Genomic DNA, 27,661 nt, shown 5'->3' on the forward strand with positions numbered 1-27,661 from the left:
ATTGGCAAGGAGCCTGGGCAAATGTCCGACTTACATCAAGGAACCCGGATCATCAACAAATCAATCTTAACTATATTCACAGGACATATTTGACTCCTATAAGACTGTGCAGAATGGGGCTTAAACAAGACTCCAAATGCTCCCAATGTACAAATGGGGACGAAGGGACATTTATGCACATGTATTGGGACTGCCCACCAGTTAAGGCATTCTGGAAAGATGTGACCCAACAATTATCAAAACTCGTATCTTGGAATATACCTGTACAACACCCCTCGGTATTACTATTGAATGATGTTTTTGAGTTTGCAGTGAATCCACAGCTAAAGAGATTGGTTTTATCGGGTATCACAGTAGCTAAAAAGCTGATCGCATCACGCTGGTTTCAACCGGAAAAAATTTGCCGGAAAGTTTGGTTTCTTACATATCTCGATGTGATTTATCAAGAAATATCTACAGCAAGAATTCTGGGTCTCAATGAATCCAAAATGTCAATGTGGTTAGAAGTGGTGGAGAGAATAAAAGCTAGCTTATAATGGTAGTGTCTGGTTAGGTGCGAGGGATAGTGGAGGTACTTCCCAAGGTGGGGTCCGGGAGGGGGGGGTTCGAGCTGGAGCATATGTGTGTAGGTTTTTAGATAACAGGTATTAGGGGTATATCTTATATAAGACAATTAACTAAAATGTGATCTCATTGGATGTGCTCTGACAATTAATGCTTGTATATCTTATCGTGTGTTGTCATGTTTGTTTATGTGTTTGTTTAAAAAATTATAAAAAAATAAAATACAGAATAATATAAGATAGCCTTTATTTAAACAGGTAAAATTAAAAACACATTGAGACAGAGGTCTCATTTACGAGTGCGACCTGTTCAGACAGCAGCCCATACACCAGTTACACATGTAAACAGCAACAGTACACTCACCAGTCAACACACAATAAATTACAACAACAACACAAAACATAAAGTGCCAAAGATCATGGGGCGGAGAAAAGATGCAGCCTTAAAAACAAGAGCAGAGCATAGAAGCTCTCTCCATGACACCCAACCATATATCCATTTACCGAACAGAACAATGTCTACACCCGCATACTGGTGTCAGTTGCCAATCAAATGTTTTTCTCTTTCCAAAACAGGAACCATGGACAAAGACAGTATGTAAGAGGAAGAACTGAACTGAACTTAACTCCCTTTGTACAGTAGCTACTGTATCCGTTTTCTGCTTAAAGGACACATTTATTGTTTGTTTTCTAGGGCCTGGACAGAAATGTCAAGAATCCACTCAAAGCAAAAAAGGATATAATTTAACCTTTACCTAGTCTATAATCTACGAGGGCCAATAAGCACTGTGACCTAAGGCCAACTCTAAACAAGATTGTTATGCTTGTTTGAGTCCTTTTTATTCTAGTAGCTGGATGTAGACAAAAGGATATTGAAACCGAACAAAGCTGTTGGGCAATGGGCACCTTGCATCAACTCAACAGTGTACAGTAAATACTTGTGGCTACAACCTATTGAATCTGAACCAAGACGTGCTATAAACAGAATTATAGCCACAGTGGTAGATGTATCTACAATATGCTCTATGGCAGACGGCACACAGATGTGATAAGACTCAAAAATAAAGATAGTTGCAAATATAGGCCTCTTAAAGGAACATGCCAACATTATGGGAAATGTGCTTACAGTCTTCTCCAGTGTCAGAAGTAGACTGCAGGGGTAGGAAGGCTATAAAGCCCATTATGTATATTAATTAGCCTAATATAAAGAATCAAAGAGGGCAACGACATGTTGATTATCAGTATATTCTGATTACATTTTAAACCTGTGGAGATGTGTGATCTAACCGGTGTGATTGGAATTTCTGGGAACTGTCTAACAATCTAATGACATTATAATGGCTACAGTAGGCCACTGAAAGCGTTCTAGAATTACAAGATAGAAAACACCAAACCACCAGACTTTCATATATGAAACAAGAAATATCACACTTTCAGTGGAGTAATCTCTATAGAGCAGGCCAAACTCTTGTTGTATAGAAACAACAATGTACCTGATAATCTCACCCGCCACTAGTCTAAATGAGCCTTTGTCTTCAACATAATAATGGCACTAAACCCTGTGGTTGGTGTGGGTAGCGTGTATAGTCTACTGTTAGGCGTTTAAATTATGCTAATTATAAACATACCGGTATTCCAAATCTCCAACCCATTATGTCATGTTGCAGTATATCCAATATACAAATCACGTTTGGCCATGTGACTTGGGTCTTAAAGGAACACGCCAACATTATGGGAAATGCGCTTACCGAGTCATACAAGAAGATACTAATTTCCTCCCTGTGCGTTCAGTAGAAAGTGATACGGCTGCTTAGCACAAATTAATGGAAGCGGATACGGAACACTAGCCTAGCTTAAAACTCCGGGAGAGGTGTTTTTGGCCAATCTGTCCGTATCTGCTTCAATTAATTTGTGCTAAGCTAGGCTAGCTTGCAGCCGGATAGCTTTCCAACTGAACGCACAGAGAGGAAACTGGTACCTATCTTCTTGTCTGACTCAGGAGAAGACGGTAAGCACATTCCCATAATGTTGGTGTATTCCCTTAAAAGTGAAAAAGAACTACACTCCAATGCAGGACAATTGAAATGTAGACCTTTAAATATGCAGAACAGGTGAAGTGCACATAATGCTATGCGAGAGATTTTCTGCCAATGTAGACCTCTGAAATGTAGACCTCTGAAAAATGTAGACCTCTGAAATGTAGACCTCTGAAAAATGTATACCTCTGAAATGTAGACCTCTGAAATGTAGACCTCTGAAAAATGTAGACCTCTGAAATGTAGACCTCTGAATTGTGATCAGCAAAAAATATATAGTTCCACAAAAGTAGATATATATGTGCTGCTAAGCGATATGAATAAACAGATCTGATATACGGCAGGCTACCCTAGAATAATAAGAAGACTACCTATACAATGTAACAAAGGACATTTTATTGTAACAAAGCAGATGAAGTGATGTTATAAGATCATCGTTGGGACGATCAGCCAATCAGACTGCATGATCTGCATGAAGTGTATAATCTTAGTTCTGCTCACGTTAACTATAATCAGCAAACATGTGACTCTCTTCCGTGTCGCTGCTGCACCCAGAGATCACAGTCCTGTCCTGTAATTAAGTCAGAATGCTTAACATTCTGTGGTGACTGTGAGAAAAGCCTCTTCAGAGGACGAACTGAGCGCAAACCCTATTTGAGAAGCCGTTCATCACAGAGGGAACATCAAAATAATATATCCAAAGAAATATTAAACAAACCTAATGTGATGTGATGTAATGTATTCACCAGTGTCCTGCTAAAACCCTGTACCTCCAACTTGTACTTTTTTTTTTACAGTTACACTCTCAAGAGGATATGTCAAAGTAACAGAGATTGTGTGCTTAACACACATATGGGTGATTTGTAGAACATTCAAACACATTTAGTAAATGTATGTATTTAGTTGGGTCAATCACTGTATCGCCATAATTCTCACCTAACAAGTTTTTTCTATAAACCTAACCTTAACCTCGAACTCAGTGGAGACAACACGCTTGACCTTAGCTGAGATGTTTTTTTTTGTGATCATAGATTTGGGAAGATATAGCGATTATCTACTTTGCAACTTGGCCGTTTAGTGACCATCATTAATTGGTGATATAATGCACAATAGGAGAAAAGAGGTCCCTAAAAATGGTGCATCATATGTTCTTCCAGCGCGAGGAATGCACTAAGCATGCCACATGTGCACTGGAGGCATGTGTGCAACCGACTGCTGCTATAGTTCTACCAGTCGGTTGTAGCCAGCGTCCTCTTTTTTGCTGTGGTGTGCTGGGGGGGCAACATCAACCCGAGGGACTGCAACAAGCTGAACAAGCTGGTGGAGAAGGTTAGCTCAGTAGTGGGTGGTGAGCTGGATAACCTAGAGGTGGTGGCTGAGAGGAGGATGAGGAAAAAGCTAGAAGCCATCCTGGAGAACCCCTCTCACCCCCTCTACGAGGAGCTAGCCAGAATGAAGAGCATGTTTAGCCTAAGACTCATCCCCCCCCGACACACCACAAACCACCTGGGCCGGTCCTTTATATCGGCAGGCGACAGCTCTACAACAAAGGGCTAGGGCGGCCGGTTCGCGTTTTCCTTAATGCCAAGCAAGCAGTGCAAAAATGCTTCCGCATTCGTCACCGCACTGGCGTGCGGTAAAGCGCCCTTCTTTTCAGACAAATGCTACCGTGCGTGCACCGGCGGCGGCGTGCTCGCTCAGGTGCGTGCGTGCGCCGGCGTGCTCGCGCGAGGTGCCCGCGCATGCGCATGAGATCCCGCCTTGGTTCGACACGAGCGGAGCTCAATATATATAAGTCACCGCCCCTTATTCAGTATCTAGCAATAGCTCAATTGGCAAGGCCACATGGCTGTGGATCCTATGGCTCGTTTGCTGGCGAGTTCGAATCCCATCGAAAATATTTTTTAACGTGATTTTTTTTTAACGTGTATTCTTTCGCCGGTTAAGGTTAGGCATGGTTAAGGTTAAGGTTAAGGTTAGGCATTGTTTCGGAGTTGGTTAAGGTTAGAACGGTTAAGTTTAGGCGCTGTTAAGGAGCTGGTTAAGGTTAGAGTTTGTCAAAGAGAATGGCAATATAATTTCTATGGTTAAGGTTAGGCATGGTTAAGGTTAAGGTTAAGGTTAGGCATTGTTTCGGAGTTGGTTAAGGTTAGAACGGTTAAGTTTAGGCGTTGTTAAGGAGCTGGTTAAGGTTAGAGTTTGTCAAAGAGAATGGCAATAGACAGCCTATTTCCGCGCGACCTGGGCGCTGGGCGGCGGAAAATGAAAGGCGCATTACTGCACGCCACTACGGTAAATTTTTGCACTGCTTGCTTGGCATAAAGCTACACGCGGCCGGTTCTGCTGCCAGAGCTGTCGCTGTCACAACTCGGGACTTGAGAACTGGATACTCACATCACCGACTGTCTTGATTCTTTGCACTAGACTAGAGACTCATACCACAATGGACTTTCACCACTGGACTATTTTGTGTTTGTACTTTTATATTACTATTTTATATTTTATATTACTTTATTTATATAACTTTTTATATTACTTTATTATTATATTTTATATGACTATATTGTATTTGTACTGTGAAGCTATGCATCCCCCACCCTGTACCCCCCCCCCCTGCTGCTTTGACACCCGAATTTCCCCAAGGGGATCAATAAAGGATTATCTTATCTTGTGTAAACCTGCTCTTGTGCTTCAAATCAATTGGTCTATACAATCATCCTGGAAATCTAACAAGCTAACTGCCTAGAGAACTTTGCCAAAACCGAAAGTGAAACCTAACACGGATGGGATGTAAACATTGCGAGAGCAAAGACGACAGTGAAAATGGACTTTGCAGAGGTTGCATGAGGTAGGATCTTTTTGTATTTTAGGTTGTATATTGTATATTTTGTTTAGTGTTTGGACTCTTTACTCTTTACTGTATGAAGCACATTCTCTGGGCGCTCATACAGAACCAGGCATTTCACTGTAATGAACATGTACTTTAAATGTGACAAATAAAACAAAACTTTAACTTGATAGGACATTTGTATCTACATTTGCTTGTAGATTATAGAAACACAACAGAACACTCCGTCTATCTGGGTGTAAATGTGAATATAAACAAAAGCGAGCTGTTTAGAAGACAAACTCTTGTTGGATGCCTTTAATCACTTACTGGACTAAGAGGGGACAACCCTTTTAACAGGCTGGCTGTAGATCAAGAAAGCCTTACTTTAGCTGCCATACCAATATTACGGTCATAGGCATAGCATGTAGCCTATGAACTCAACTTCCAGCTGAGAGCTAAACTAGTAAGGAATGTAGTCTAATCATTTTACCAACGGTTCTGATGTGAACACACGTCCATTTTAAGTGAAACATTAATTAAATGAAGAAGTGTGTGTGTGTGTGTGTGTGTGTGTGTGTGTGTGTGTGCGTGCGTGTGTGTGCGTGTGTAGTCAGAGGTGTACAACATAAAGCTAATTATATGTGATTACCTTTGGGCTTCACTTCAGGCTGACGACTGACAACCACTCCATGACTTAAACACGTGACATAAAGAAACAACGCCTGTACCTAACAACGCCTAAAGGCAATATTTCTCATTCCTCTATAGCTATAGCTCTGTATTTGCACAGAATCCTCCATGCTGGGGGACACCATGGTAGCTACTGTATGTGTTGATATGAGATCACTATATAGAACAACTAGGGATGCCCCGATCACGTTTTTTGCCACCGATACCGATCACCGATCGTCGTGAGCCATATCGGCCGATACCGATCCGATACCGATCGTTTTTGATTAAACATTTTTATTTTATATAATTTTTTTTTTTTAAATATATATATTATATAATTAGACTTGTACTTGTATTATCTGCGAGACATCGCCACCACGCAACAAGCTCCACTGTCTGTGTGTACTCTAGTAGCCGCAAGCTACGGCAAGGATTCTCCGGAGCTGCAGATGGACCCTATTGGTATAACGTTACTGTGGTCATATCACATTCAACAACATGCCCTCAGCTCGAATACGCATCGAATCAGTGTTATAAGACATTGATATCAGGAGCTATCTGTAGCTACTGCTAGCCGGATATATAACGTTAATACAACGCCTCAGTGAATTATTTAGTTCAATGGGACATTTCGTTTTGAACAGTGAACTAACTTGCGCTAACGTGAGCTAGCTGAGGTATCATACACGTCTCTCTCTACTAGACTTTGTGGATCGTTTGTTGATGTCAGGAGCTATCGGTAGCTGGCCGGCTAGATACCGTTCGGTTAGACAATGCCTCATCATGTATTAAACTAAAAGTGAATAGTTGACTGGGTCATTTTGTAACGGTAGCTAAGCTAACGTTAGCTCAGGGAGACGCCGTCCTCCCGTGTCCCGTCCCACTAGACTACTAGACCCGTGTTTACATGCGTGCGGGAGGGGCTGGAGGGATGAGCAGACGCCGCACCACCCGGTGTCTGAGACAGAACTCAGCGACAGCGAGTGAGATCGGTTTTGACGATCGGCGAAAATAAAGCATTATCACCGATCACCGATCGCATATTTATACTGATTATCGGCCGATAACGATCGGTGGCCGATCGATCGGGGCATCCCTAAGAACAACATCTATATGTGTGGTAATAATGCAGATATTGAGTGTATTTCTGTGAAAATGCGCATGGCGCACGCCTCTGAATCCAACTGAAGCGAAAATGATCGCTTCCGCCCCACGAGTCGCACGCCCGCTTGCGGCCAGTGGGCACAGATACGTCCGTTAACATGGGAGCGAAAGTGAAGCGCTGGTCGCCCGCCCGCCCGCCTGCTGAAAGTTGCGGCTAGTATGCCGGGGCCGTGACGCACAGAGTCAAGCTTCCTCCAGAAAGTAAGTGCAACATCGGCCGCATACCACCAGGTGGCGGTATCGGGCCGTTGCGATCTCAGAGTGCCAAACATTCCCACAGCACAGCAGGATGAATTATGAATGGAAATAGCGAATAAAAGAAATAACGATCATAATAACGAGTATACTCGTTGTTGGCATAATTCGATTGGCGGACTATAATGAGTTGTTTTTGGCCCAGAAATGGTTAACTAATTCAGCGCCAGAGGCCTAGAGCATCTTAGTTCCTACCACGCCAACGCTCTAAAACAGGGGTCTCAAACTCGCGACCCGCAGGCCAATTGCGGCCCGCTGGATGATATTTTGCGCCCCTCTACTTGACATCAAAGTTTACTTGTTGCAGAGTCGTTGCAAGTTGGATGTTTTATTTATTTGATCACTTATAGGCTACCATAGTGCAGGCTCATGACAGCAACGTTACGTTAGTGACTTGGTTGAAACGTGATTTCGGAGTGATACCAAGTGGAAGGAAAATATATCCAGTGCGTATGGCAGGCATTCTCGAAATTCTCCGCTGTCTCCTCTGCAAGCGGTGCTCTGCCTGTCTGTGTCTGTCTACTCTGGTCCAATCACATTCAGCGTCCCGTCAGCGTTTCTCCCCCCCACCCACAGTCTGCGAATCAGAGCAGAGTAGGGCGGGTTTTCACGGAATGAGTGTCGTCTCTTTCAGCGGGTCCGAGTCAGAGCAAGAGTCTAATCGGCAGGTACTGTAGCTAGTAACCTCGTTCCCAGTTTTACAGTATCTCTGTGAGATAAATGTAGCTAGTAGCCTAGTTTCGCCAGCAGGCAGTTAGTAGAAAAATATGGCATGCTCATGCTGAATGGACTGAAAAATATGCGTGCATCCTCCCAGCACCAAACCAATGTGCCTAATATGCCAAGAAACGGTAGCTCTTGTGAAGAGTTGCAATTTGAAATGCCACTACGAAACAAAACAGTTATTTTGATGCAGCCTTTCCTCAAAATTCAGTGCTAAGAACCACAAAAATAAATGGAATGAAATCACCATATCAAGCTGCAAGCAGAATTATTGTTAAAGCTGTCACAACGAGAAAAAGCAACCAAGTCCTCACTCTGTGGCATGGGTGTTGGCTAAACACAAGAAGCCATTCTCTGATGCATACATAATAAAATAATGTATGACTGAAGTGATGGAGACCATGTTTGAAGGCAAACAAAAGCAAATCCCCCTCAGATCGCACAGCAACCAGAATAACTGAAATACTGGCTGATGATTTGATTAAACAGCTTTGTGATAGAATAAAATAAAATGCACAGTGCATTTCCATAGCTGTGGATGAGTACACTGACACCACTGAGAATGCTCAGTTGCTGGTGTTTGTGAGGTTTTAGTGAGTTTGTGATCAGTTGTACTTTTTTTGGAATACTTGAAACCCTTTTTTGTGGAATATTTGATGCGGCCCAGCCTCACCCAGACTCTACCTCCAGCGGCCCCCAGGTAAATTTAGTTTGAGACCCCTGCTCTAAAAGATAGGAATAAGTGGCGGTGTTTGCAGGGCTATATATATATTCTATATTATAGCTATGGATACAATACTATGGCCCATTTGACATCAACTATCTATCGTTATTATGTGAAAAGAATAAAATGTTTCATCAATACGTTTGTGTGTTATACCGTGGTGAATATAAGTATAGTTGAGTGATCCTGTCTAATCCCAGAAAACGACAATATGCAGCAAAACGTGAATTTCACTAAAAGCATTGCCGTTTCTCGCCTGGACACGCTACTATTTCCAAATCAAATGTATATAATAGGTATTATGTTTCATCATGAATGGGGGTCATTTTGCGTCACCAACGGCATACGTTGTGGAGTAACGTTACACACACACGTTGCAATCGAGGTGAAATCATGGTTGGAACAAAGCAGGATTGATATGATTTAGTCCTTAACTTCACTAGGAGGTACCCCAAAAAGAATATTCCAATTGTCTGATCGCGAGTCCAAGTACTGGTGTCCATCGTGTCGCCAAACTTAATCCACCACAACAGATGCATCGGTGGCATTTGACGCTTCTCAATGCGATCGGGATACCCGCTCGCCTCGCCTGACAAAAGAAAAGTGCGCCCGGAGACATTTGATCGTTGCACAGGCCAAGATATAAGGTTTCAAAGGGTGCTCGATACTGCCACCTGGGAGGATGCGGCCGGTATTGCACTTTGGCATTCTCAGGATGATTCCCCATGTTAACCCCGAGTCCGTGTGCCTGTAATGAATGGAAATATCGAATAAAAGAAATAACGATGAAAACCTGACTATACTCGGGTCTAGTGCTGAGCGGTCGGCGAGATAACCCGACTATCCTCGGGTCTGGCGCTGATTAAGTTAATCTCCTTGGGGAAATGCAGCTAGTAACAGTAACATAGTAACACTAACAGTACAGTGTTGTAGCAGTGTGAATGGCAGGATTCACTCAGTCAGTAATAGCAGTGATGATAGTATGATAGATGATAGTATCATAGTAACACGCTCAGGGTTCCCACAGACATTGCAAAATTTTATTCAAGGACTTTTAAGTACTTTTCCAAGCTATTTTTCATTTTCAAGGATGTCACTTGAAGGATACGATTCACTTTTAAATGCTGTTTTTTTAAGCATCTTCAAAGCATCACACGCGAAGAAATGAGGAAAAGCAGTTGGAGCTCTTTTCAAGCACTTTAAGCACTTCAAGGACCTTGTGTGAAGCATGCACACTGTACCAGAGTCCCAGCAGTGTTTATTATCAAGAGTCGGATAGTCCTAACAGAACCCTGCACACTGTACCAGAGTCCCAGCAGTGTTTATTATTAAAGGGGTCTTGCTATTCCTTTCACTATTTGGGCAACGTTACACAATTCCTGTGAGTCTATGGAACACATCTGTAAAGTTTTTTTCAAAGAAATTAATTGTTTTTTATTTCTAATCAACTACTCTAAAGCAGCATTTTTCCACTTCACGATTTCAAGCTGTTTTGGGCTGGGCTCCGCCCATAGAGCTCATGGTTGTGGCACCCAAGGCCCTGCTCCGGAAGGTTGGGGATCTGCTCCATCTGCCCTTCCCCAAAGGTCCACAACCTGGGCGTTATCCTGGACTCCACCCTTTCCTACCAAGCCCATGTCAGTTCTGTCACCAAATCCGCCTTCTTCCATCTCAGAAATATCTCCAGACTCCAACCATCACTTTCCGACTCCACAGCTGAGACCCTCATCCATGCCTTCGTCACCGCCCGCCTGGACTACTGCAACGGGGTCCTGTCCGGAGTCCTAAGCAAAACCCTGGACAGACTCCAGTATGTTCAAAATTCAGCTGCCAGGGTTCTAACCCGCACCAAACCCTGGCCTCTTCAACTTGGCCTTTAACCCCTAATTTCTCACTTGTATGTTGTGTCTGTCCACTATGTTTGTTACTTTTGTTATTTTTCCCCCCCTATGTAAAGCGACCTTGGATCTTTTGAAAGGAGCTATATAAAATGAAGCTATTATTATTATTATTATTATTATTATTATTATTATTATTATTATTATTATTATTATTATTATTATTATTATTATTATAAGCGCTTTGAGTGACAGTCACCCACAGTCAGACAGAGGCAGGCAGGCAGACAGAGAGAGAGAGATATAGAGAGATTGAGGGGGATACTAATTAATTTTTCAGCGTGGGGGGCATAATCCCACGGGACAATGCAATGGTAACTTGTTTCAAATGACAATATATACCCCTGTGAATATTATTGCACGGATCGGATATATATATATATATTCTTTTTTAGTTTTTTTCTGATTTCTCTGATTTTCTCCCCGTCCCAATTAGTCGTTGTGCCAATTCCCCCCCCTCCCCTACCTGGCTGCTGTATGCATGTTCTCCTACGAGTCAGTACAAGGGCGTCCCGAGTCGATCGCACGCTTCCTCCGAGACGTGCGCCAACAGCCAGTGACGTCTTTTCACTTGGCAGCGAGGACTCTCATTGGTGAAGTGTAACGCGTGGGAGGGCACGCTATCTCCACCAAGTCCTGCCCCGCTTAGCAAGCGCCGAGACCTGACCTGTAGGCGTCACTGTCCACAACGCCAGATTCCCACCCGCCAGCTTCCCCACCCCCTAATACTGCCAATTGTATTAGTGTGAACGGCCAGCCAAGCTGGTGGCAACGCCGAGAGCTGGGCTCGAACCCAGCATCTCCTGCGTTGGTGACAAGCGCAATCTCCGCTACGCCACCTGACCGCCCAGTCAAAGATATTTTGACAGTGATATGCGAGTGGAGAAGCTCCATCCCCGCTTGCGGTATGGGAGGTTGTGTGTAAATGTGTGTGTGTGTGTTTCCCCAGAAGCTCCTGTCCCTCTCTCTCTCTCTCTATCTCTCTCATTAGCGGGTCGTCCAATGATCGAAGGGTTGGTGGTTCGAATCCCGCTCAAGCCCATGTCCATCCCACTGCCGTTGTGTCCTTGGGCAAGACACTTAACCTACTTGCCTCGTATGAATGTGTATGCATGTGAATGAATGTTGGTGGTGGTCGGAGGGGCCGTAGGCGATGATTATTCGCCACGCTTCCGTGAGTCTGCCTCAGGGCAGCTCTGGCTGCAATTGTAGCTTACCACCACCGGTATGACTGTGTATGAACGAATAATGGACTCTGTGAAGCGCTCTGGGTGTCATGAAGAGCGCTATATAAATCCAAGTCATTATTATTATTATTATTATTCTCTCGCTCGCTTGTTCTCTGCTGTCTCTGTCGGCACCCACCCGCTTGAGGAAGTGTCGGTATTTCCACTCGCTCCCGCCTCCCGCCTGATCTGCGTTACTGCAGATCAGCTCCGTGCTACGTAGGATAGCGAGTCAAATCAGAATAGCTTAATTCACTGGGGGAGGATATTGTCTCAACTGAATTGGAGCAATCCGCCAAAATGAAAATTAGAGACACAGACCCCATTGATACAAACGCCCATTGCTAGGAAACAATGCTAAACACTGGAAAAGGCCATTTATAAGACACAGGACCTTTAAGAGTCAGACAGTCCTAACAGAACCCTGTACCAGAGTCCCAGCAGTGTTTATTATTAACACTTTAACTGCCAAAAATGCCGGAACTCGTCATTCCCCGCCATGCTCAAGTTGCCGAGGACGCCGGAACTAGTCTTTGATATCAATATTTCAAAAATCTGTGATCGGAATCATATTTCCCCTCTGCAGCCTTCACACACAGTTCTGATCTCCTCTCAATCCTCTAGCGGTTCAAGAGCGCCATCTGGTGGCCGATCGGCAGATCGAAAAACCGGATGTCAACCTTTAACCCGGCAGGACTCACTCCATATGTGGTCCGGGCACTCGCTAATGTTAGAGAGACTCAGTCTTCACACAGTGAACAACGATCGGTGGAAATAACTCGAAAAAACAACATGATTTGGACGTATATACTATTATACAACCTGGAAATAGATCCGGTATTTCGACATCCCATAATTGAAAACTGTCTACTCCACGCTGATCGCCCAACGGCCCGAGGAGACTGGGGTGAGTTTTAGCGTTATATTCTAACGTGTTCTTTACTAACTGCTATGATGAACATATGACCCACATTAGATGAATGGTATAACGTTGCCCACGGAATTATAAACGCCCCCTCGCCCATCCGGTCAACATCAGATGACGTGTAGTAAATTCTAGAAGTACGTCCAATTGAAATTTTTGATCTCGCACAGATTCCTACCAAACTGTATTTCATCATCAATATAATGCATTTGGGGCTATAAATCACGTTCTGGAGAAAGCTGCAGAAAGAGATGAAAACATACTTATACTTTAGACCATATTTTAGTATGAATATGTGAATGAAAAAGTTTAACGTTGCTACACCATGAACAATACATATAGGACCTTGAATGGGCCCTAATAATGGCAATCTAGCAATATAATTTAAAAAGTTATAGCCCTGCAAAGAAGGGGAACTTCTCCATGTTAAATAGAGCTGGCAACGGATGGTATATCATGAATTTAACCTTAGGCAATCAAAGTGTTAAGAGTCAGACAGTCCTAACAGTTCTCAGGTTCTCCAGCTGTTAGCTCTGTGATTGAACACACTAATGAATGGAAACGGGTCTCCATTTGTATTTCTTATTCTTGGTAGTGGGGCTACCCATTTGTTTACATTTGGATCCCAGATTGGAGCTTTAAGTCTGAACCAACAAGCACTCCAAACATCTTCCGGGGATGTATTACAGGACTGGATGCATGTGGGGCAAGTTGATGCAAAACCAGAGATTAGAGCCTGAAGTGAACTACACAAAAGGTAACACGCAAAATGACTCCAATTAGAACACTTAGAACACACCCTTAAGCACAAAGGACTGAGAGGAATGAATAGGAAACCTGTGTTCAGTCCACGAACAGAACCCTGAGCCAAATGCTATGAGGATACTGTAGCTATACTATAGATATAGTATGTATATTGTATATGAGCAAATAGACATGTATTTCTCCACTAATAACCTAATGTACAAATACCAATCTGGTTTCAGGAGGTCCCACTCCACAGACACCTGCCTGCTGTTCCTCACAGATTACATCCGGAAAGAGGTAGATGAGGGAAAGTTGTGTGGAATGGTAATGTTAGACCTCCAGAAGGCATTTGATTCAGTGGATCACAACAACCTGTTAATGAAGCTTAGGGCCCTAGGCTTTAATGAGGCAGCTCAGAAATGTATTGGTTCCTACCTAACAGGGAGGTAGATATAAACGGAGTACTCTCCAGTCCTCGGACAGTAGAGTGCGGGGTCCCGCAAGGGAGTGTTTTGGGTCCGCTCCTCTTTCTCCTGTATATTAATGACCTGAAAGCAGCTTGCTCATGTGACCTTTTTTTATACGCGGATGACTCCACCTTACTAGTTAGTGTCTCACAAAGACAAACAAGTGGTTGAGCAGACATTGAGTGCAGAACTAGAGAAGGTTAGCGACTGGCTAGGCTACAACAAGCTGTCCCTCCACGTGGGGAAGACTGAGTCCATTCTATTCGGGTCAAAGGTCAGGCTCAGAAAATCGCCAGGTTTTAACATTAGAATAGGATATACTGTTCTCACAGACGAAACATCTGTGAAATATCTTGGTCGCGTCCTGGAAAACAGCTTATCAGGGGAAAGCATGGCTCACCAAGCACTTACAAAGATCAATAACAGGACTAGATACCTAGCCAGAATCTCGAATTTTTTAGATCAGTCAGCGATGAAGATTCTTGCTGGAGCACTCATACAGTGTCACTATGACTATGCATGTGGCTCCTGGTACAACAGTGCCCCCAAAAGTCAGCAAATAAAACTACAGACATCACAAAACAAGCTAATCAGGGTAATACTAAGGCTACCTGCCCGAACCCACCTTGACCCATCACACTTTGAGATCATGAGATGGCTTAAAGGGGAACTCCAACATTTTGGGAAATTAGCTTATTTAACATCTTCCCTGGAGTTAGACAAGAAGATACATACCTTTTTTGTCTCTGTGCGTGCATTTTAGCTTTGGGAATAGACGCTCCGTTAGCATAGCTTAGCTTCATCACTGGAAGTGGGGGAGGGTTAGAGCCTTACAGTGCCTTACAGTGTATTGCAAGGTCTGACATTGACCAAACTTGATATGCATGACCTTGGTGGGCTCTAGGTCAACTCCTGAAAAGGGGGTCAATGTCAGACCTTGCAATCAAAAGTTAGGGGCGCACTGAAATTATGGCAAGGGTTATTAGCCCCCTAACTTTTGATTGCAAAGTCTGACATTGACCCCCTTTTCAGGAGTTGACCAGAGTAAACCAGATAGGGATGTGCCTAGTTCACAGAATAGTGCACGGGGTAGTGCCAGTGTACTTCAACAACTACTTCAACCGAATCAGGGACACCCATGCATACCCAACTAGGCGCAGCTCAACTGACTTTGTGCCAGTCAGATTCAGGAGCTGTATGGGGAAGGAGTCATTTCTGTATTCAGCAGCTGTCTATTGAAACAGTCTGCCCAGTGACCTGAAAATCGTAGACAAAGCCGTTAGATTCAAGTCCAGCCTGAAGACATGGCTCAAAAGGGACTATACTTAACCTAGACACTTAGCTTAAGGCACCCTTGCATGTTGTATGAGTCTGTTATGTATATAAATGTTAAATGGTATATGTGATGTGTTGTGATGTCATGTTTTGTATGATGCATGTCTAAGCATCACACTCCCCTACCCCCATACAAGGACCACAATGTAAATAAGCTCTGAGCTTTTTTGTGTTTCATCCTTGGCAGTATATCCTGACTGTGCTTTCTGTCACATGTTTATTTTTTATATTGTCAAATAAAGTCATTCATTCATTCATTCATGCATTCATATACATCAGACCACTTTTGGTGGACACACCATACCTATTGTCCACCATTGTATTTTGGACCGTATAAAAGCATCGGCAGGACACTTACATAGTTTTATTTATTTTTTTTTTTTTGGTGCACCAAGTGAAGTCAAGCAAATACTTTCCAACAATGGCCACCATTGAGTGTTTGCCCTGCTGTGAAAAGTTACATTTGATCCGTTTTTTTCAGGCCTATTTTCCCAGTCAGCTGCAGGATGTTTACTCATTTCCCTACCTGGACATTTAAAGGGGCACCAAAAACAATGCTAATTCATTTAGCCCATAATCCAACACATACAAAAACTCCAAACCATTTTGCACACATTCATTTAGTTTAACAGTTAAGAGTAAATGAGTTTGAATCTGATGCCATCTGGGACATTGGATGGATCCGTATCTAAGACAAGTGATCTAAAGTTAATTTCAGTCTATGTTCATTTGCCCAGACTGTGAAGCCAGCAAAGCCAAGGGTAGCCTACATGAAAAGACAACAAGAGCAACCACTATAAATCACACAGCCTCCAGGTTCAGCTGTCAACTTGAAACTGCAGGTTTGGATTAGAGGGCCGCTCCTCACCCACAACAGAGGCTTGTTGGAAGTCCAGGCAGACACGCCCCAACAAATGCCCATCCCTGGTGTTTAGCGTGTGTTGCACAAAGCGAAGGACATGTGATCGTGAACAAAGTGCATGGTAGTTGTGTATGTTACTGTACTACTAGGCCACACTGAAGGCTTCTCAGGTAGTGAGGGAAAGTTCACTAGAAATAGCTGGGTTTATGGGTGTGACTCCGAAAAGAAAATAAGACCTCCACTCGGGGGCAGAAATCATAATAATGATCAATATTTGGTAAATATTGAGATCCTGATTATTTAACACAATTACTCGTTGACTTTGGAAACATCATGCATTTATTGAACTTAATTTATGAATAATTTTATTATTTATTTTTGTCTGGTTCAAAACAACCTGTAACCTGTCAGAGCGAACCTCCTGGCATGCAGTTGTTATTGCAAAATGTATAAACTAATATTGACTTGAGCTCCAAATGCATCGTTGTCTCTGTGCCCGTCTCTCTGGGACATAGTTGGGCGGGGGGGGAGGTAATAAAATTAAGCATAAGTCTGTAAGATCAATAGACCTGATCATCTGCAACTCGTTGCAATAGGTTCGAGTGTTGATCGATTTTGTGTGTGTGTGTGTGTGTGTGTGTGTGTGTGTGTGTGTGTGTGTGTGTGTGTGTGTGTGTGTGTGTGTGTGTGTGTGTGTGTGTGTGTGTGTGTGTGTGTGTGTGTGTGTGTGTGGATCGATTTTGTGTGTGTGCGTGTGTGCGTGCGTGCGTGTGTGTGTGTGTGTTCTTACCTCTTCCACCTCCTCCTCCGCACTGGGTTCTGGACTCTTGATGGGACTGGAATCTGGCAGACTGAACACAGAGGAAGAAGACTTCCTCCTGGTGTTGGTGTTCTGCGAGAGAGAGAGGAGAGAGAGATGAGAGAGGAGAGGAGAGAGGAGAGGAGAGAAAGAGAGACAGAGACAGAGAGAAAGAGGGAGACAGAGAGGGAGAAAGAGATAGAGGGATAGAGTGAGACAGAGAGGGAGAAAGAGAGAAAGAAAGGGAGGCAAATTGTTATTTTACATAAGGTGCCAAGTACCCAAAAGGTGCTCATGACAAAGAAAAGTTGAGTCTATTAGTAAAATAAATTAATTAATAATATGTGCCAATTAAAATACCTTTATGAATAGAGAGGATCTATCAACACATTCGGCGCCAGACCCGAGATATCCCGGGTTAACTCATCATGCGTTGGGCACCAATACCCGTTTTCTCTGGTTTTGGTCGTTTATTCCTTTATTCGATATTTTTATTCATTATTCATCCACGGACCTCTGTGTTACCATAGGGCAGTGTTTCTCAAAGTGTGGGGCGCGCCCCCCAGGGGGGGCGCAGAGGCATGACAGGGGGGGCCTTGAGATTAAAAAAAAAAAAAAAAAAAAAAATTACAGAAAATTATCACTAAAGTGCTATCTGTTGCCATATTTGGATAAGTTTGACCATTTCTCAAAATCTGAAAATCATAGCATCAAAACACAGAAAAGGATCACCAAGTTACTCTGGATAAAAAAAAACGTTATTGACAACATTGATACAAAGCTTCCTGACACATCTCCATCCAAACTCTTGGAAGAACTCATTGAAATCTCATCTGATACCACCTGGAGAGCTAGTTTCAGAGTGTGGTGCTGAGTACCAAGTATCTCATGATGCAGCAGTTAAGGTGTTGATACCATTCAGCACCACATATCTGTGTGAAGCTGGCTTTTCATCCATGACAGCTCTGAAAACAAAATATAGGGCCAAGTTGAGCCTTGAGGATGACATGCGTGTTGCCTTGTCAAAGACTGACAGCAATAAAGACTGTTTGCTTATTTCCTATGTTTGCTTTGTAAATTCCCAGTCACTGAGTGAAGATCTGCTGTTTTGCAAATATGTCAAAAACAGAGCGACAGCTGATGAGCTTTTCAAAATTATTGACAGTTACCTGACAGAACATGGACTGAAATGGGAGAACTGTGTGGGCTTTTGCTCTGACGGTGCGCAGGCCATGGCAGGGAAAAGGAGGGGGCAACAGGCGCTCATCAAGGGGGTCTCGCCAAACGCGCAATGGACGCACTGTAAATTCACAGAGAGGCGCCAGCGTCAAGACAGCTTAGCCCTGAGCTGAATGAGGTTTTGACAGAAGTTATAAACGTGGTAAATTTCATCAAAACCCGACCCCTGTGTTACAAAGATGAAAACAGGAATGTCCAGTCGTTGGTTTTCTTTTTAATCAAATCTTAATTTCTTTTATTTTCTATTAGATACAATTTCTAGTTCAGTTCAGTTCATTTTCGTTCAGTTCAGTTCAGTTCAAAGTCTTTTTACATTCTGTGTGCTTGACGAGCCACACGACATATAGCACGGCTGTGGTGTTAGACACTGCGTTGGCAGGAGCTGTCCACTCTTGAGTGGTGCTGAAAGACAAATGTGTTATTTTTGGTGGCAAACAAGCATTGCACTTTCATTGTCATTAAAGTAAATAAAACAAATAAAACAAAACGTTATCACCAATTAACTATGTGTGTGTATTATATTTTACTTTATGAGTCTGTAATGAAAATGTATATTATCTATATAATAGTTGCAACACCCTGAAAGCGCGCCTGTTCTCTGCGCTGTGTGAGGAGATGGGAGCTGACCATTCTGCAGTGCTGTATCACAGCGAGGCAAGGTGGCTCTCGCGAGGGAAGGTGTTGTCAATTTGAAAGGTCACGATATTGGTGTTATTTCAATACATTTAAACATGGCCCATTTCATGACTATTTTGTTGGGGCGAGGGGGGGGGGGGGGGGGGGGGGGGGGGGCCAAAATATTTTGGTCCGCCAAAGGGGGGCCTGACAGAAAAAGTTTGAGAAGCACTGCCATAGGGAATGAGTCTGAGGTCGCCAAAGTGTAATACCGGCCGCATCTCGCTAGACGGCGGTATCGAGCACCCTTTGTAACGTTGTATCTTGGCCTGTGTAAGCCAAACGTCTCCAGTTTCATGTTTCCTTGTCGGGCGAGGGCAGCCGTTCTCCCGGTTCCATTGAAGCGCATCAAATATCCCCGATCCATATGTTGTGGTGGATTATGCCGTGGACCAAATGGACATTGGATGTACCAGATGGCGATCAAACAATTGGAATATTATTTTTGGAATACTCCCCATCACAGGTAAGAACGATCTGACGTCAATTTTAGCTTGATCCTGCAATGTGTTTATACCGATTGGGCTGATAAGCTTTTTTAGTGTTCAATACGAATGCTGTTACTGACAATCAAATAATCAGAAACGACCCCCCCCCCCCCTTTCATGCATTCATGATATAGATTTGGTTCGGAATAATAGTGTGTACAGGAAAGACACGGCAAGTCTATAGTGGAATTGACGTATAGGGCTATAACTCAGCATTTCATGAATTACCCTAGACCGCTCTAAAACCATACTTATATTCACCACGGTATAACACGGGAAAATATGGATGAAAACATTTATTATTTTTCACATATTGAACGATAGATATGTGATGTCAAATGGGCCAAAGTATTGTATCCATAGCTATAATATAGAATATATAGTTATAGCTCTGCAAACAAGGTGATGCAGTCCTATCGTTTAAAGCGCGGCCAAGCTACAGCGGGCCCCAACTAATAGCTGGCGCCGAATGAGTTAAGCGTCTTTGAGCATTTGGAAAAGTGCTATATGAATCTGATGTATTATTGTGGGTGTTAACTCATTCACAGCCAACCACGTATATATACGTTTTTGGATCGTTTTTCCTTTTTTTCGATTTTAATATTCTATTCAATATCACGGACCTGTATGTTGCCGTTAAAAGGCATACTGGGAGGGCGGTTAGGTGGCCGAGCGGAGATTGCGTTCGTCACCAACCCCGGAGCTGTGAGCTGGATTCGCCTGTTCGAATCCAGCTCACAGCTCCGGGGTTGTCACCAGCTTGGCTGGCCGTCTGCACTAATACAATTGGCTGTATTAGAGGGTGGGAGAAGCTGGCGGGGTGGGTCCGGGTCGTTGTAAACAGCGACTCCTACAGTTCGGTCGGGGCGCCTGCTAAGCGCGGATAGGACTTGAGGGGGATAGTGTGGTCCTCCCACACGCTACGCCCTCTCGATGAGAATCCGCGCTGCCAGGTGAAAAGAAGCGGTGATTGGCTGGACGTGTGTCGGAGGAAGCACGTGGTAGCCTCCACTCTCCCAGATGATCTGACTGTGGGGGGTAAGTGCGCAGCGACCAGGAAGGGACTGGGAATTGGCATACGACTAACATTGGGATGGGAGAAAATCGGAGGAAAATGGAGGGGGAAAAAGATCAAAAAAAAAAAAAAAAAAAGGCATACTGGGACCCCGAGGGTGCAGTACCGGCCAGATCCTGCTAGGTGGCAGTATCGATAGTGCAGTAAACCCTGTCCAAGACCGTGTGTTACATTTAAACCCCTCCAGGTGGAGAATTTCAGTCCAGGGAAGCCTAGAGGTTCACTCGATCACATTGAAACGTGTCCAGGACACTCAATGCATGTGTTGTGCCGGATTATGTCGTGGACCAGATGGACATCAATACTGGAAATTGTGATCAAACAATTGGAATATTCTTTTTGGAATAGCCCCGATCAAAGGTAAGGACTATCTGACGTCAATTCCACTTTGATCCTGCAATGATTTCATATCGATCCAGCTGATCAGCGTGTGTGGTGTTCAAAACTAATGCCGTTACTGGCAATCAAAGCATCAGAAACGACCCCCCCCCCCTTTCATGCATTCATGATGAAACATAATACCTATTATATACATTGGAAATAGTAGTGAAGTAGGGATGAAACGACAATGCTTTTAGCAGAATTCACGTAGCGCCCTATAACTCAGCTTTTCAGGAATTAGCCCGGATTATCACTCTGAAATTATACAATATTAACCATGGGATAACGCGCGAACGTATACATGAATTATTTTTTATTTTTGTGCATGTTCGACGGAAGATACTGACTGTCAAATGACCATAGTATTGTCTCCATAGCTATAATATAGAATATAGATATAGCTCTACAAACAAGGTGACGGCCTGTCGCGATAAGCAATAAATCAATTTATCGCCCGATAATTTAAATTAATGCAATGATTTTGACGGGCACGATTAATTGTTATTTGAGTGTTTGTTTTAATGAGGCGGAACCAGTACCTCGTCAGTCACTCTCCGTGTGGGGAGGCGGGCCGCTGGCGTTACTAGAGTACAGCACGGGAGCTCCTGTGAGCACCATGCGTATGTTGGGCAGTAGCAATGCTATGCTTAACTACATTTCTCAACAGCGTTGCTCCTTTTGAACCAAGTAGCGTTCTTTGTAGTTTAGCTATTTTTAGACCCAAGTAGATCTAGCGTTGATGCTATTCAATGCTATCAACATTAGCTAAATAGCTAACCAACGAAATACAATGTATAACATAGCTACAATACACAATAACGTTAATACAATTACATGCATCATTGTTTACAATGAACGGGTGTGGCTAGTCAAAGGACTGGACACAGGGACAAGTTAAACATGAATTAATTTATTATAACAGGTATTTTTTTGTTGCGCTGTCGTGCCTACGCACCGCAGGGCTATTCTATTATATACGGCTTTGACGCTTCCTCCTCATCGTTGAAACGGTTTCCTTGCATTATTATGCTATTATCATTATATTAGTAAAAAATAAATAAAAAGGTTCATTGAAGACTTTTGGGAAATATATTTCTCAAAAAAAACTCTCTCAAAACCGCAATAATATCACTTATCGCAATAATTTCTGGGACAATTAATCGCCCAGCAAAATGTGTTATCGTGAGAGGCCCGTGACACACCCCTATTTTTAAAGCGTGGCCTAGCTAGAACGAGATAAGGATAATGGCTGGCGCTGAATAAGTTAATGGTCAGCCAAAGGCTGGTAAATGTTAACCAACTAACCACTTTTATGAAACCAAAGGATTAGGCTTGCCACTGTGGTCAGTGGTATCGGTGTTACTCTGCATTTATTTATTTTCGCATATTAGTGCCCACATTCATTAAGTAAAAACTTGAATTTGTAAAATACTAAGCATGTTATCAATACTTAGTCAGACAACATTATAAACTGAACGTGTCTGTGCGGACAGCAGATCTATTTTTTTTGTATCCACTTTTTCTCCCATTTTTCTATATTTTTCTCCCATCCCAATTTCGTATCATCCAATTCAACCCTCCCCTGTCACGAACGCTGTTTCTTGCCTCCCACAAGCCGGCTGCAATGTGGACTAAGTCATACATAGCACAAGTCCCCTCCGGTACTTGAGGTAACAGCAGTCGCATCTTTTCACCTGCGCAGCTCGATCTCTCAGTGGCGAGGAGTAACGCGTGGGAGGCTCACGCTGCCCCCGACACTTCCTGATTCTACTGCGCAGGCGCACCAACCGACCTGTAGGAGTCGCTGTCCACAACGCCCGATCCCCACCCATCAGTTTCCCACCCCCTAATACGGCCAATGTGTATTAGTACGGACGACCAGCTAAACTGAAAGCAAATGTGGAGCGCTGGGCTCGAACAGGCGAGCCCAGCCTCTCCAGATTTCGTGGCGAGCGCCTTGCCCACTACGCCACGTAGCCGCCCGACAGCAGATATATTTTATAGTTTGCAGTAGCCTAACTGTCTGTCCAACAAATGGATACTAGTCACTGAAAATGTATTAAAAACAGACGGACAGACACAGTGGACCAATGTAGCCGCATAACGTTAAAGATCAAAGTAAGCACTCTGTCAGATATTGAGCATAATTTTGTAAAATGTCCGCTGTCACCGGAAATACCTTCATGAGTTTATTAGTCATGGGAAATTTGCTAATTTCACATCACGACGGCAACCGTAGTAAGGATGTAAGTTCAGCTTAACCACACAGGCACCCTAAAAAGTCTGTGAAAATAAGTTCCAATGAGCATTGATTTATATACAACAAGTGGACAGAATGCAGTTGAGCACGTAATACATTTTGAATAGGGATGCTCGATATTGGCTTTTTTACCGATACCGATATTCCGATATTGTCCAACTCTTAATTTCCGATACCGATATCAACCGATACCGATATATGCAGGGTTTCCCCCCCCCAAAAAACTGAATAATTTCAGGTAACTAATAATTTTACTGGATATATATATAACAAATATTGTTATTGTTTTTCTTTTTTTTTAAACCGATACCGATATTTTCCGATATCACATTTTACTGCCGATATCGGCCGATAATATCGGTCGGCCGATAATATCGGACATCCCTAATTTTGAACATAACACATTTGGAGTGAAATTTCTGATATACATTTTCTTCCGCCACATGACAGCCCCTAGTCTTAGTTTCAGTCTACTTTTCTAATGCATCAGTCACATGGTATGCTATGTGACACAGACAGTCTGCTTCAGCCTCTCAAAACACTCCAAGCAAGCATTGTGTTTCCAAATGGTTTTAACTACCTGGGGCAGCAGTGGCCTAGAGGTTAGAGAGAGAGAGACCAGAAAGCCTTGTATTTACCATCTTGTTTATTTGAGTTTTTCCCTGAACCCCAAAGGCCTAGACAAACAGGTGGCTGAGTGAATGAGTTCCAACATTGAAAGTAGCGTGCGCCCAGGGCAGTGCGAGTCGCAGGAGAGCAGCAGACTGTATTACGAGTGAGGTATTCCCAGCGCCAAGAACCAAACAGATCAAGACAGAGACGAATGTGCAGCATGGAGGGAAGTCTGTCAGGGAAGAATGTTTATTTCAAATGTGTACCACGACTGGTTTGAACTAGCCCGGGTGTGGCAGTGGCTTTCTAGGAATATATACAACAACAAAAAATCAGTCCTGGGCTTATGCCAAGGCATCCAGGAAATAATGCTTTATCTAAGCAATCAGTACCTAGTTTCCAAGCCTTTTTACATGATCGTATTGTTTTCTTAGTTTGTTTTGTTTTTGCTGATATAAAAATGATTGAAGTGAGATGAACAGGCTGCAATTTTAAGTTTCAAGTTTCTTTATTAGTTGTCATACAAAAATACAGAATACTTTTATATGAAATGCTTTTTTATGTTTTGCTCCTGGGAGTGTGCTAGATAAAAGTATAAAATAGAAAGTCAAAAGTATGTAAACAAGTGTAAACAAAAGTGTTCAATATACATATATACAATACAGAGTAGGAAAATAATTTGTAACAGAGTTACAATACAATATACAGTACAATGCAGAAATGGCATGAGGTACAACTTAGGGTAAGGTGCAATGAGGTATGCAGTTGAGAAAAAAAAATTTTGCAGTTGAGAAAAGGTAACAAAATACCGCAATATCGCAATACTATCGTATCGTGACTTAAGTATCGTGATCATATTGTATCGTGGGGCTTCTGGTGATTCCCACCCCTAGTCTGTTCCGCCTTTGGGATCGCAATATGATTTAGGGATGCGGTAAAATGATTAACCGCTGACCCTCTTGCAATAACCTGTTCCCCACAACCCTTTGACTGCATACTTTCAGCCTTAATACCGCTCTTTCACTTGGTTTTCACTGCAGTTGTTCTAATACTTAAGCTCTTTCAGGTGGCAACATTTGAGGGAAGCATGTCAGAGCGCTGGTCTGTTGTTGTTGCTAAGTTACTATTGAAAACCCATCAGAAAGGTGGCACTCTTGCTAAAAGTAGAATCTCTGAGTGCTATAACCATACTCGGCTGTCAGAGCTGTCGGGAACGAGCAACAGTGCGACATTTGCATACAAACCAATGACAACAAGCATGGAACCGTCGTGACCCATGGCACAATTAACGTTTTGAGTAGGTGCAGCCAGTTGTGGAATGAGAACGTTGTTTGGTTACACTTGGCAACTAAAGCTAGCAGACCATATATCATCCCAAGCTTGCGTCTGTTAGTAGTCGAAGCATTCAGTTATTCAGAGAATCTAGGTTATAATAAACGTAAGCTAAACTAGCGTTCACTCGCAAATGAAGCTAGCACATGTCAATTCAGAGAACCAAGGTTATTAACATAACCTAAACTACTACTACTACTACTACTACAGCAGCCATTTAGAATTTTTGACATATCAATACAGGGCTAACACAGAGCCATTTATTACCAGATGTTGGCTAACTTGGCTTCAAAAGGAATTATGGAGTGTCAGTGGATTATGACTATCATAAGGTGGCCACAACATACACTGCAACCTGGCCAACCTCTGGTAATAAATGGCTCTGGGTAACATCGGTAATAATAACATACATTAGGGTTCCATGTCGTGGCATGTCAGATAGTTAGGAACAGAAAACACAAAGGTATGCATGTGAACAGGAAACAGACTTGCTTTTACAGTTGAAGAAACATGAGTAGATTGTCACCTTCAAGGGGGACATTTATTTTCCACATAATCTCACGCATATATACATCGCTCTAAACCAGGGGTCGGTAACCCTAGGCACCTAGGCATTTGCATAGGCACAGGGGGCAGCAGTAAAAAAAAAATATTATAGTGAAATATTTTGCACTGTTGTCGCATTTATCTTGTTGAAATCCTCCCACAGGTTCTTTTTACTACCACATATTTAATTGAGACCCTTTATTTGTTTATTATTTCAATTTAGCTGGAAATACATTGCTACATCATTCAGTAACATTTGCAGAGCCTTATAAGAAAAACATTATTACGGTCACCATTGTGACCAGTGGGATTAATCAACCATTTTTATTATTTATTTTTCTATTTCATTGAACATTGCACATGTTAAAAGCCTTTTTTTTTTAACTCAAAATGTGAGTATTACCAAGTCAACTTGTGTTCTTAAAGGGGAACTATCTTATAAATGGCCTTTTTGAGTGTTTAGCATTGTTTCCTAGCTATGTGAACTTATATTAATATGATCTATGTCTCAAAATTCTCATATTGGCGCATTCTTCCAATTCTCCTCTCACAATATTCACCCTCACTGAACTGAGTCATTTGAAAATGTGCCCTATATGTGATGTCACAAAGACACTGCTGCATGTTAATGTTCAGGCGAACCAGAACGCGCAGTGGTTTAGGAGCCCAGCCTCAAAACAGCTCGAGATCTTGAGGTAGAAAAATGCTGTTTTTGAGGACTTGATTAGAAATACAAAACAATGAATAAAAAAAATATATATATTACAGAGGTGTTCCATAGACTCACAGGAATTGTGTAAAAGTGCCCAAATAGTGAAAGAAATAGTAAAATAGTTCCCCTTTAAAACAATGACAATAAACATAGTTTTATTAGGTTGAAATAATGTGGTTGTGTACTTATTTTTCTGTTAACTTATTATGGATTGAAAACTGAAAACCTTAATGCACAGTAACTGAACTCAATATTTTTAAGTTCTGGTAACTTATTATTATTATTTTTTTTACAGTGTAGTAGTGTTGTCAAAAATATCGAAGTATCGATACATATCGATACTGAATATTTAAAACGGCTTCGATACTCATTTCCCGAAGTACCGATACTTTCTGCAGTATCGGTACCAGCTGGCTTGCTCCCGCAAGTTGTTGACAGACAGCAACAGACACAAGCTGCCTCCTCCCCCTCACAGCCGGGCAGCGCAGCCCTGTCTTCAGTTTGTAAACAACGCTATTATTAGCTAACGTTAGCTGTCGTGGCTATCGTTCTGGGAGCTAACGTTAGTAGTACTAGGCTGGTGCGGGCTAACTGGCTATCGTTCTGGCAGCTAACGTTAGTAGTACTAGGCTGGTGCGGGCTAACTGGCTATCGTTCTGGGAGCTAATGTTAGTAGTACTAGGCTGGTGCGGGCTAACTGGCTATCGTTCTGGGAGCTAACGTTAGTAGTACTAGGCTGGTGCAGCCTAACTGGCTATCGTTCCGTGATTTGTTTACTTGGTAACACGGGTTGCTAAGGAATTTAGGTTCGAGGTTGAAGAAAGTGCACTTTAGCTGTCGTTCCTCCGTTAGCTTAATGCTAGCTAGCTGGCCACCTATTACTTCATGGAAACGGAGTAACGTCAAGCCGAGCCCACTACACCAGTACACACATGAACTCGACACAACTACCCCATTTCCAACGTTAGGTCTAGCGGAGCCGGAGCCCATCCTACACCAGTACACACATGAACTCGACACAACGTTACCCCGCCTCCATGAAGTGTCCAATTAGCAGCAATGTTGTTGAAAATGTAACGTTAATAAATTCTCCGAGCATAGCTCCGGAGATCTCT

At 42.8% G+C, this 27,661-nt stretch overlaps 1 protein-coding gene across 1 annotated transcript in view; it reads right to left on the bottom strand.

The window, feature by feature from the left end:
* The window catches only part of LOC311233524 (uncharacterized protein), a gene marked incomplete at its 3' end in the record, with an annotated part of 56,199 nt that overhangs the window by 20,063 nt on the left and 8,475 nt on the right, over positions 1-27,661 (bottom strand). The window contains exon 2 of the mRNA XM_084320490.1: positions 17,218-17,319. Within this exon, the coding sequence (XP_084176616.1) occupies positions 17,218-17,319 (102 nt within the window). The remainder of the gene's footprint in view (positions 1-17,217; positions 17,320-27,661) is intronic.

The sequence above is a fragment of the Notolepis coatsorum genome, assembly GCF_963971535.1.
Source record: "Notolepis coatsorum genome assembly, chromosome: 8".
In the NCBI taxonomy this organism is placed as follows: Eukaryota; Metazoa; Chordata; class Actinopteri; order Aulopiformes; family Paralepididae; genus Notolepis; species Notolepis coatsorum.